General features: G+C 41.3%; 1 protein-coding gene across 1 annotated transcript in view; it reads left to right on the top strand.

Moving 5' to 3' along the window:
- The first annotated feature begins 2,443 nt into the window (after positions 1 to 2,443).
- Positions 2,444 to 12,806, top strand: part of TNIP3 (TNFAIP3 interacting protein 3) — a 38,752-nt gene continuing 28,389 nt past the window's right edge. The window contains exons 1-5 of the mRNA XM_053403505.1: positions 2,444 to 2,859; positions 3,324 to 3,398; positions 4,786 to 4,851; positions 6,519 to 6,650; positions 10,070 to 10,177. Coding sequence (XP_053259480.1) covers positions 2,809 to 2,859; positions 3,324 to 3,398; positions 4,786 to 4,851; positions 6,519 to 6,650; positions 10,070 to 10,177 — 432 coding nt within the window. The 5' untranslated portion in view covers positions 2,444 to 2,808. The remainder of the gene's footprint in view (positions 2,860 to 3,323; positions 3,399 to 4,785; positions 4,852 to 6,518; positions 6,651 to 10,069; positions 10,178 to 12,806) is intronic.

Consider the following 12,806-nt stretch of genomic DNA (forward strand, 5'->3'; position numbering starts at 1 on the left):
GAGCGCAAAATATGGTTTGAAGCTCAACATAAAAAAAACCAAAAAAACTAAGATCACAGCCACTGGTCCCATCACCTCCTGGCAAATAGAAGTGGAAGAAATGGAGGCAGTGAGAGATTTTACTTTCTTGGGCTCAATGATCACTGCAGATGGTGGCAGCAGCCACAAAATTAAAAGACGCCTGCTTCTTGGGAGAAAAGCAATGACAAACATAGACAGCATCTTAAAAAGCAGAGACATCACCTTGCCAACAAAGGTCCGTATAGTAAAAGCTATGGTTTTCCCAGTAGTGATGTATGGAAGTGAGAGCTGGACCATAAAGAAGGCTGATCGCCGAAGAATTGATGCTTTTGAATTATGGTGCTGGAGGAGACTCTTGAGAGTCCCATGGACTGCAAGAAGATCAAACCTATCCATTCTGAAGGAAATCAGCCCTGAGTGCTCACTGGAAGGACAGATCCTGAAGCTGAGACTCCAATACTTTGGCCATCTCATGAGAAGAGAAGACTCCCTGGAAAAGACTCTGATGTTGGGAAAGGTTGAGGGCACAAGGAGAAGGGGACGACAGAGGACGAGATGGTTGGATAGTGTTCTCGAAGCTACCAGCATGAGTTTGACCAAAGTGGGGGAGGCAGTGGAAGACAGGAGTGCCTGGCATGCTCTGGTCCATGGGGTCATGAAGAGTCGGACACGCCTAAATGACTAAACGACAACAAAGGATGGAGTGCGTGAGGACGTAGCAGACACTCTGGTGAGGTTAGGTTGTGCATATACTGTACCTTTAATGTGCACATTCTTTCCCCTAAAGAATTCTGGGCACTGTTGTTTACCCCCCACAGAGTTATAATTCACAGCAACTCTTTATAAACTACAGTGCCCAGAATTCTGTGAGGCGGAAAAAGTGATTCAAATGTGCTTTAAAGGTATAGTGTGTAAACAGCCTGAGTTAGGTTCTATATAGGTTTCATGTTGTATCGAAGGCTGCCGTGAAGAAGGAACATACAATGATTTGAAAATGTAGAATTTGACTGTGATGTAACTGAGGTAAACTGAGCCAGACAAGGATACTAAAAGTGATGGATGTGTGTACCGAGTAATAGCCAAAATGTATAGGACTGAATGTGGGCCAATCAAAACAGGGGGAAATTCATTCTTGAATATTTAAAAGTTTAATGTTGCTCTGATTTGAACTGCACTTACTGTTTATGGGAAATTTTGACTTAAACATTAGTTTCTAAAGTAAAATAGCTGTTTAATCATTAAGTTGTCATGCAGATGTCTGGGACTGAACTGCAGAAAAGTCCATTATTTCATCAGTACAGTAACCAAATGAGTGGTCAAGTTGCCCATAAAGTTGTGGTATTTCTCAAAGCATGGTTTACATTTTAATACATTATATGTTGGTGCTTAAAAATAATGCATGATAATAAGTGAAATGAATTGAGAACATCGGACCTTTAAAAAAATTATCAATATTCAATACGAAACTCATATATTTTCAAGCTCCATTCATTTTTGATACATCATTTTTGCCCTCCATTCATAATTTATTTATGAATGACCTTTTACCTGTGTCCCAGGTGATTTACAGATATACCATAAAAACAGCTATATTGAAAGTATATAAATAGAAAGAAAACTAAAGGCAGTTTTTTTAAAAAAAGAAAAAGAAAATGAACACCTAGGACAAAGACCTTTTCACCCTGGTGGAAAAACTTGTTGGAAATACCTTCAGTTGTTTGTGTCTGGTAGGAAACAATTTTGACCCAGTGGGCCTGATCCTTATCTCTTTTCCCTGACATCGGCCAACTCTGACATCACACCCCGAACCTACCAATCATGATTTCCCTACCCCACCCCTGTAGATTTAAGGCTTTATACTTCATTTGAATCCTCTGATTCCCACCCTCTACACCTGCAAAAACAACAACAACAGGAATGTAAAAGGCCAACTTTACTAAAACCCAGAACTTTCTAATTACTTTAACAATTATATGTGACTTGAAATTATTGCCAACCACTTGCTACTAGTGTAATGAGAAAATCAGAATTCTGTGATATTCAGTCTTAATAGGAACACACACCTTGATTTATTTCCTTGTGAACTCACTACTTTGTTACTAGCCAGCAAATATTTGAAGAGGCAGAATATGTTTATGCATGTTTAACTGGGGCAAAAAAAAATGCACACCCAGTTTGTATAGGTTTTGTGTTACATGGTACATATTGTTCGTTATGTCGGACATTTCCTTCCCGATTGTTTTTGGAAGCATTGCTCATATTTTACATAAACCATGACTCACTTTTTTCCCTGTCATGGGCAAATATACAGTATGTCTTAACATCCCATCTGAAAAGTTCTCTGAACATGCAAGGACACTTTGGGGGGGGGGGGAGATCCAAGAGGAAATGCTTATCAGTGGCAGGAGGGAGGGGTGTGTGACCTAGTCAGTTTACTCCCCTTTTCTTGTCTGTACAGCTTCCCCTCCCAGAGAACAGCTGGGTGACAACAAGGAAGCTGCAGTTTACATACCACAAGAAACAGCCGGCTATCTTTTCACCTGAATCATAGGCTACATAACTTGAGACATTTTGGGAAGCCCCCTAGTCTGTGAAGGATTCAAATACAAGTTCCATCACTTGCTGTATTCCACACACAGAGAGAAAGACATGGATGCATTTTCTGTGATGCTTTTGTGAAGTCTTAGTGGCCTTCATCTTGTCTTGAATGAATTCTCCCACACAACGTATGTGACTTGTTTTCCTTCGTCTGCTTTAAAGGCCTTTAGTGAACACAACACCCGACAGATGCAGGTGGGCATGGGGGATGAGAAGAGAACTTCAGGCAGCCTGTCAGAGGTAAAGGAGTGCACTGGCTGGACATATGTGTCTGCGGCAATTGGACTTTTCATTTTGTGCTAGGACCAGTAATACTGTATCTTGTATCGGGCTGTAATTGTTGCAGTACTCTAACCTAGAGGTTACCTAGGGTACTGTCTTAAAGGCACCCCGATTTCTCTGCTTCTTTGTCATGTATGTAGAACTTTTTCATCTTCCTGCTATGAAAAGATGCACAAGCTCCTGCTACAATAAGATTAAAAATAATAATTAACTATTGACAATGAAATCAAAGTCTTTTTTCTTTTTCTTTTTTCAAAGATTGTTCTTTGTTAATGTAAGATACAAAAAGTATATAATATTATAAATCTATTATTGCTGTGAACTCTGGAAACATATAGTTGCTTAAGTCACATTTTTCAGGGGGCTCCTAATATACACTGAAACAGTACCCAATATACATATGTTTTCTTTTCTTTTCATAGGATATATTGACAAAGAAGATGCCAATAGGTGTACTGGAACAACAGATTATATCATTGGAAAAACAGAGGCAAGAGGTAATTTTTAAGCATTTTTTGGGACAAGCTGATGCACTGCAATGGGTTGTTCACTTGGAGTTTTGGGTTGTAAATTTATTCATAAATCTTTCTGGAGGAAACCGTGGCTAATCTTGCTTCTCCTATGCATGAATTGCATCATGCATGTGGTTGAAAATTGTGTGCATAATTATGGTTCATGTTTATATGTACATGTAAAATGTATCAGATATAGATGCCATAATAAAACCTGGTCTTTGAAGCAGCTTAGAGCTCAGCTGGACTTTCCTTACCCATTATGACCAATAGCTTTGGCCTCACATGTTGACAAAAAGATTTTGGAATCAAGGTGGCATATATCCACCTGTATAGTTGTCTATTTGAAGCACCCATCTATTTGAAGTATTGTGTGGTCAAAGTCTGGTTTAAACATAGAGACTTAAGAAGGAAATTGTGCCTTGAAGTTGCCTATTGACATCACCTGAAAGGCAGAATGAGCAGGCAGAGAGTTCACTAGGTTACAGTCTCCCCACTATGATGTATTGTAATGTATTTCTATTGATATCTTCCCTCTAAATTTTCATGTATAGATATAAATTAGTATATGCAAATGTTATGCAAATCTGTGACCTCTTTTGCCCTTTTTCTTGGTAGTGTGTTGTAAGGGGCTATCCTGTCTGGAATGCTTACATGATATAAAGGATGGGAAAGAAGCACATTTCATGCTGCTGTGAACTAAGTGAACTTTCAGAGCTGTGAGGGAAGTCTGCTCATCTTAGAAATCCCTGCAGAAAGTCTTGTGTTTAACATTTGCATTTCCACAGCATTAAGCCTGACTCAGCTGCCACTCCCGATTCGTCTTGCCCTAGCATTCATTCCTATGCTTTATATATCATACAAGGCAAACGGGACAAAATCTTATTGTAAGTGTTTTGATAGTAATACAAAACAGCTGTAAGTAGTGTAGTTAAGAGGTTGGAAGCAGATATAATCAATAAAATGACCTGAGGCTTCCATGCTTTAAGAGCCACATTCTTCCAATGACTCTTGCATATCTCAGGAAATACCAGTGTTGGGGAAGGCCCTGTAGGTCACAGCTCACACCAGCATTGAAACTTCCCACATTTAAGAATCCACCAAAGTCCTGTCCTCTGTTTCTTCTGAAATGTTTTTCCTCAGGCAAGAATTTGATGGTGATTGAGCATTATTTTGCTTGTGTTTGGTTAAATTAAAATTTAAAATATTTATGTTTTATCACTATTCCTGTTTTGAGAATCAGGAAATAAGGCAAATGAAATCTCTAAAATAATATGCCAGTTCCAAGGTTAAAATATAAGGCCACTGCAGGTTTCACACTTGTAATGTGAGAATAAATAATGTACCTAACACAATTAGTTAATAATTTCAGCTGCTGGCAGTGAACAATCAGTGGGATCAGCAGTTCAGGCGAATGAAACAGCAGTATGGAAAAAAGGTAAATTTCTATTTAAGTGTGACAGAACTGGAGGCTACCTTTCTATACTTTTAATTTGTTTTGTTTTGTCTTGTCTCATTTTTGAGAAGGGGAAGGTAGAATAGCAGAAAGGGTAGGCAAGGAACAAAAACATATACTGCTTCTGAAAACCTAGCAAGTGCATCTGATGTAGGTTTGAGGTGATGATTGCTGCAGTCTTTTGGAGAGGATAGTGAATTCTGATGACCAAAGAAGAAGAATTTGGATTTCATATCCCCCTTTATCACTACCCTAAGGAGTCTCAAAGCGGCTAACAATCTCCTTTCCCTTCCTCCCCCACAACAAACACTCTGTGAGGTGAGTGAGGCTGAGAGACTTCAGAGAAGTGTGACTAGCCCAAGGTCACCCAGCAGCTGCATGTGGAGGAGCAGAGACGTGAACCCGGTTCACCAGATTACGAGTCTACCGCTCTTAACCACTATACCACAGGTTAGGGCAGGCATAGGCAAATTCCGGCCTGCCAGGTGTTTGGGACTACAATTCCCACCATCCCTAACCACTGGTCCTGTTAGCTAGGGATGATGGGAATTGTAGTCCCAAACATCTGGAGGGTCGGAGTTTGCCTATGCCTGGGTTAGGGAGTGAAATTCAGAGATGGCACTGTTTACCATTAATTGTGGTGGTCTTCTTCCCCCACTCCCTTTGCTACCGCATGTGCACCTTCAGCATATAATGAAAAGTGTATGGTGAAGATGTCGGATGCATTTTTGGTGAGGTGTGAGTTTTACAATTTAGGGACTGCCGCAGAGCCTCCACCACCCCGAGCCTCTGCTGATCTTAACACCCAAGAGTGTCTCCAGATGGATTTGATGTTGCCCTGGAGCACTGTGGGGGAAAAGATGGTGGCTACTACAGTAAAATGGCCACTCCAAATGATGCTAGGTTCAGGTAGTTTGGAGAAAAGACAATGGCAATGGGCCCTATGGAAGGAAAGTGCTAGTCTTGCCGCTGTTGCCAAAGGTAATGAGAAAGAGAAGACCATGATACTGCTGTTAATGCTGAGCTGTCCCATGCACCCAAATTTCCATCCCCAAAATGTTTGCTGCTTATGAATGGGGTTGTGAGCTCAGGAGGTTATCTGGTCTTTGCTCTAGTCCTTTGTTTAAGTCGAGTGAAGCTGAGTTCTGGGTCTGAAAAGGTTAGTGTTTTAGAACATAAAAATAATACTAGTAAGTTGTGATCTAGCAAGTTTTAAAAGTACTTTGCACACAGCATTTCAATAATCTGTACAACAGTCCTGTAAGGTTGGCTAATATTAACTTTATGTAACCAATAGGAATGTGGGCCAGTGGCTGAAGATTAGAATCAGTGACTTGTCTTTTTCTTTTTTTAGTTACCTGAAGTAAGATTTAGATCAGGGATTTCCCCTCATGCAGCACAGCTAACTTCCCCCCTTTTCTATATAGGTTTATTATTCCCCATGGGACAGCTCATCACAAGCTTCAGAGGCTCAGCAGCTTTGACTTCTAAATCTCATAAGCTTAGTCATACAGATTTGTCCTGAAATGTATTTTACAGCATGTGGTGGTCCCTGCATTCCCACGTTGACCATTGTGTTGCCCGGCCACTGCACCCTGGTGAAAGAAAGGGATCTATCTTACCTCAATTATCCTTGTGTCACATTGCAGGTCACAGATGTGAAAGCACAACTGGAAACAATGCAGAAGAGTGTCAAGGAACTGGAAAAAGAAAGGCACCAAATGCAGCAGGAGTGTAGAAGGCTGGAAGCCCTGACTACAAACAGCCTCCTACAGGAAATGGTAGGAAACTGTTGTTTTACTCTCACCAGGGTGGGGGTGGGGATTTTAGTATTCATTGGTCTAGTTAAAGTTGTGTTTGCAGTTCAAAAATGACTGAAAAAGTAGAAAAGTAGTAGAAAAGTTATCTAGCTGACAGCTTGTGTTACTCTTAGACAAAGAAAAAGAGAACAAATGCTTCTATAGATGTTATATGTGCATTTATATATATGCAGCTATACTCATTAATGAGAAACACTTTGGGAGTAAACCCTGTGGAAAAATCAGTACCCACTGCCTTTCTTTGGTAGAAGAAAATGCTAAGGAGTAAACCCTACACAAGTCTGGAGTGGAGTCCCTAAGGCAGTTGGATGGTGTTTTGTGTGCCTTCTTTTGGCAATTCCTGCAGCCAAGCTGGTGGCAAATGTATTGCCCTGTTTTCCTTTGGACCTCATCAGCGAGGCCGAGAGGCAGACCTCCATATGCACTGCCCAGGCCTGCACCCCAGAGAGGTCACTTTGGTGCTGCCAATGCAGCAAAAACAATTCAGGAGAAAGCAGTTACAAGTCTCTGCAGCCACAGCAGGTGCTGTGATTCTCCAGACTTCATCCCTGGAGGAGCACTCCATTGTCTCTCAAGACAGAAAAATGCCAACAGCAATGCATTTATATATGTTGAGCCATCACTTGGGTACAGTTTCAACCAACTCTTTAATAACAGGAGCTTTGCAATCTCACAGAGGAAGAAGAAGAAGAAGAAGAAGAAGAAGAAGAAGGAGGAGGAGGAGGAGGAGGAGGAGGAGGAGGAGGAGGAGGAGGAGGAGGAGGAGGAGGAGGAGGAGGAGGAACTTTATTACGGTCACAGACCAGCATAAGAAAAACATATAATAAAGTAGTGGTTAGGAATTAAACTGATAATTGTAAGAGCAAATAAGGACAAAGAAACAAGCATAGGATAAAACATGTGAATAAAATGCCAGATTAAACACTGATGATGGATGAATAAAACCTGATAATAAACAGATAAGAGCTAAGAAAAAAACAAATAAAAAATACGCAGTTAAAACAACTGTAAGAGCATAAGGACTAATAGACACGCAGTTAAAACAACTATAAGAGGTAAAACTTAAGGGAGTACAGGTCTTGCAATATGGGCCTTCAGTTTAGGTCTGGTTTGTGACACAAACCATCCTTCAGTGAATATTCATCATGGCAGCGCAAAATCTAGCAACTGAGTGTGTGACATCTGGGATTTCATCCTGGAATAGTAGGGAGATGCTAAGTTGTTCTGTACATCCTGGGAATTTTTGCTGGATAGGCAGTCTCACTGATCCCCCCCGCCCAATGTTTTCTAAGTAGCATAGAACCAAACAGATGGAGGCTTTTGTAGGTCAATATCAGAGAGCTATTGTGCTCATGTCCTGCTGATAAGCATGTGCAAACAGAATGCTGCACTAGATGGACCTTTGGTCTGATCCAACAGGGTTCTCCATAACTCCCCAAGGGCCATAAATTCAGAAATATGTGAAATTAAAATATTAGAATATAAGAAAATCTAATCTGCCTGCTAAAATTTTGACTAAGTAGAGGTAGAAAAAGCATTTGCAATGGAGAAGCCATGTATATCAGTGGCCTTAGGAGGGACCATGGTCCATTGATGGAGTACACACTTTGTACATGGAAGGTTCCAGATTTAGTCTCTGTTATTTCAAGTGTGAAGGCACATGAAACCATCTCCTTGCTGAAGCTAAGCAGATCTGAGTCTAGTCAGTGTCTTGGACAGGTGACATGGGAACCACATGTATGTTAGCTTGGGTTGCATGATGAAAGAAAAACAGAACATAAATGTAAGAAAATAAATCAAGTTGCACATGATGGGAAAGGACCCTTGCCTGAGACTCCGAAAAGCCACTGTCAGCCAGAGTTGGCAATACTGGGCTATATAGACAAATGATCTTGTTGTTTAGTCTTGTCCAACTCTTTGTGATCCCAGGGACCAGAGCATGCCAGGCACTCCTGTCTTCCACTGCCTCCCACAGCTTGGTCAAACTCATGTTGCTAGCTTCGAGAACACTGTCCAACCACCTCGTCCTCTGTCACCTCCTTCTCCTTGTGCCCTCCATCTTTCCCAACATCAGGGTCTTTTCCAGGGAGTCTTCTCTTCTCATGAGGTGGCCAAAGTACTGGAGTCTCAGCTTCAGGATCTGTCCTTCCAGTGAGCACTCAGGGCTGATTTCCTTCAGAATGGATAGGTTTGATCTTCTTGCAGTCCATGGGACTCTCAAGAGTCTCCTCCAGCACCATAATTCAAATGCATCAATTCTTCGGCGATCAGCCTTCTTTATGGTCCAGCTCTCACTTCCATACATCACTAGTGGGAAAACCATAGCTTTAACTATACGGACCTTTGATCTAACTTCATCTAAATGTATCTTCCTCTTTTCTGGTTTTCAAAAACAAATTATTAATCTATTTTCTAGCAGATGATTGGTCTTTCAGACAGAGTGAAACTACCCTTTTTCTTACAGAATCTGGCACATTTGATGTTAGGCAGGTATTACTGGAGTGACTAAGACTGTTAGTTTCATTTATTTATAGCTCTTGACCTCGGAAGTCAGTTGACTTTTGAGACAACTGAAGTATTCCGTTTACATTTCAAGTTGGATAAAGTCTTAGGCTAAGCTGTCGTTGAAGCACAGCCAGTTTTACCATTAGGCAAAATGAGGGGTCCACCTCAAGCAGCGGATTTTTGGTGTCATGAAAGGGCAGACAATTGGGGAAGAGCCACTTGTGAGATTCACCCGTAACTTTTCATGCTGTGTTTTTACTTCCTCTTAACTGTCTGGACTTTGTGTCTGGAATTGTTCTTGTTTTAATTATGTTGTAACCTACCCTGGAATCATATGATGAAGGGTGGCCAGAAATATTTCAAATAAATCTGGGGGGATCTCCTCCTGCTTTGTTTCCCCACCACCCCCAGTAAGTGCTGTCAGCTTTGAAACTGTAGGGTGGAACAAATTCAAGATAAAATACAATTAAATCCCCCCCTCTAAGATGTCATTCCTTTGGCTGGGGATTGTGGGGCTACTCTAGTGCTCCAACCATGACCTCTGCTGCCTCCTTGACTGACACATCGTCCAACAACAAGGCCTTCAGGGTGGTATTTATAGATGTGAAGGGGTAAGCTCTATATTTCTTCAGCTACCTCATGCAGTTTTATGACCTGTATGTGCCACATGAGAGCCCAAAAGGTAGTCAGTAGAATTTCATCAGACTTTAGTGTATCTGGGATGAGCTATCCATCAGTTTTGCTGCTGTTTTCTTTCTGAGAAGTTTGGCACGCTTCCTTGGAATAATAAAAAAAAATACAGCACATCTGTCAAGACCAAGAAAAAATGCAACCATCTGCACTTTATCAACAATCTATGTGTTTTTACATTCCAGAGAGACAAGAAAATCCTAAAGGAAGAGAATAGACTTCTGAAAGAAGAAGCCTCCTTAGCAAATACAAAAAAGATTCATTATGAACGTGAAATAAGTCGGCTTAACAAGGTAAGGATATTCTTGTTTCAGAATATTGATCTCTTTGCTTTGAAATCTTTACCTGCTCAGGTAAAGAATTTTATCCAGTAGGCAGCTACTGATTGTAAAGTTGGTGAGCATTCTTTTGGTCACCTGCTGCACTAATAGCTTCTGAGAACACAAGGTAATAAAATTATACGGAAACATTGTTTTCAAAGAGCATGCTTAAGGTGGCTGTCTTTATTTTAAAAGAAACACAGCCATGCAGGGCCCTGATCCTTATTAAGCTGCTTGTCCAGATTGCGGGCTAGACCAGTACCCCAGTGAAAATGATCCCTAATGCTATTTGTTCCCCCAGCTGCTGTTTGTAGTAAGTAGCACCTTCAGTGGCAAATAGCAGCTGTGCATTTGTGTATGAGATTTTTAAGGAGAAACCAGGTCAGGAAGAGGGGTTTTCTTTTGGTAGGGGGAAACATGTTTGAACCGAGCTTGTAGTTTGTCCCCCCTTCACCCCAGGTAACGTGAAGACTATTATAACAACAACCTACATTATTGCATGTTCACTCTGAGGAAACACCATTTGCATTGCCCTTCCCTGCTTCACACTTGATGTGAATGCTGGGGAACACAAACAGGAGAGAGCTGTTGTGCTAACGCATTTGCTTGTGGGTTCCCATGGACAACTGGTTGGCTTCTGTGAGACAGAATGCTGGACTTAAGTTTGGAGGAGATGGGGAACCTTCAAAATGCAACTCCCCAGCCCTCTGTATCTGGCTCTTGGGACACTGTCCTGATCATGGCTCCTCTCCCCAAGCCACACTTCTCTCTGGCTATGCTCCACACTCTCCTTGCATCCTTGTGCCTGGCTGGATTGTTTCCTTGAATTGCACTCACCTTGATGGGAGATGGAGAGATGTAAAGTGTGTTTGTGTGTGTAGAAACCTGTGGCTTCTGTGTGGCTGGAATGTTGCCTACTGAACGAAGGTAGGAGTCATGCCCATCCACTTTTGGCTCTGGCTCTGGCCCTGACCCTGACCACCACTGGCATGCAGTCACTGGAAGGGAATGTGGTCCCTGAGCTGCAAGATGTTCTCAGCCCCTGAGAGAGGCTGATCCATCTGATCTTTTTATGTTCTAACTGATTTTGCATGATGCAACAAATGCTGTAAATATCTTAGAGTAGAAGTAGGGAATCTGTGGCCTTCCAGACATTGCCGCCTATTGTAGCTGTTTGGTAAAGTGCAACTAAATCCCCTTAGCTTCTACTTTTTATGTTTACTTTCTGAATGCCACAAATTCTGATTTATATTTTATATCATATCATATCTACTAACAGTCAGCTCAGTTCTCTGAACTGCTGTCCTTATGCAATCAAATGGTGGTGCGCTGTATACTTGAAGTATACAGATAATTTTTTTAAGCCCAAAGGGAAGAGGAGTGTGGGATGACTGCTGGAAGGGTGAAAACAAACAGAAAACTAGGGCATGGTGAGGGAATAAATAATATGGACTGGAATATTGAATGGGAACACTCCGTGCTGCAACATTTTGTTGCAAGCCCCCCATGTATGTTATAGTTTAGCTGCATTTTTGCCTTGGACTCAAGAGGCTGTGTGCCAAAATGATGGTCTCCCCCTGACTGTGTCTCTACCTCCCTTTCTCTCTCATGTACAAGAGAAATGGGATGATGTATGTCTCTCTTGATTATTTGGAGAATATGGCCGCGATCCAAATCTCCGCATCTTAAGCAGCTGGAATTAGGTGTATGTAACCCACTTAGATACTCGGAACACCAAGAATAAGTTGTTTGGGGAAGGGAAAGCAGGAATAATACATCCAGCCCCTTCCCCCCATCTTGAAACTATGATAGGCAGAATTAAAGTATTCAACAGGGGCTATGCATCACACCCCAGTTCTTGGAGCAGGGAAAGGAAAATCAAACAAGCAGCAGCTATTTGTACATGCAGATCCACACCGAGCTTTTGCACACAAACCAGCCCTGGCTGGATACTCCAGGTGTACAGCCAGCTTCTAAAATGTTGCAAAAGAATAATAGAAGGCCATTGCTGGAGAGGCATAAAGCATATTTCCACCAAGAGAGGCTACATAAAGCAATGAGGGTATTTCCTTTTAACCCTATCTCCTGGTAAACCACGAACACTTCCTGAGGAAACACATTTCTCTGAAAAATAGTTCTATCTAGTTTTAAGCTAAGCGACAAAACACAAAACTTCAAGCATAAAAAATACACTGTCATTAAAATAAAAACGTTAGCTCTGGTCCACTTGAATCCTGCAATTAATTACAGGTGGAGAAACAAAATGAAATGTCATCAGCTAGCATGCAAATAAATAATGACTTTCAGGAAGCATATTGTTGTTATTTACAACCCAAGAATTTTGAGTCATGACATAAATTGTGAGAATCTGAGGGTGGCAAAACTGCCAACAGTATTTTTCATTGCACACTAGTGGAAAGTTATAGAAAACACCTCAGCATTTACAGCTTAAATGCCTCCTCACCACCCAGATGTTTACCAATGATCACTTCAAGCTTTTAACTTGAATGTAAAACTCTCATGTATCATGAATTGAGAAGTAATTGGGAACTACCAGTGTGGTGGAGCAATATGGTGGAGATGCCCTACCCTCATTGTCATT

This window comes from Podarcis raffonei, chromosome 9 (genome assembly GCF_027172205.1).
Source record: "Podarcis raffonei isolate rPodRaf1 chromosome 9, rPodRaf1.pri, whole genome shotgun sequence".
NCBI classification, from domain to species: Eukaryota; Metazoa; Chordata; class Lepidosauria; order Squamata; family Lacertidae; genus Podarcis; species Podarcis raffonei.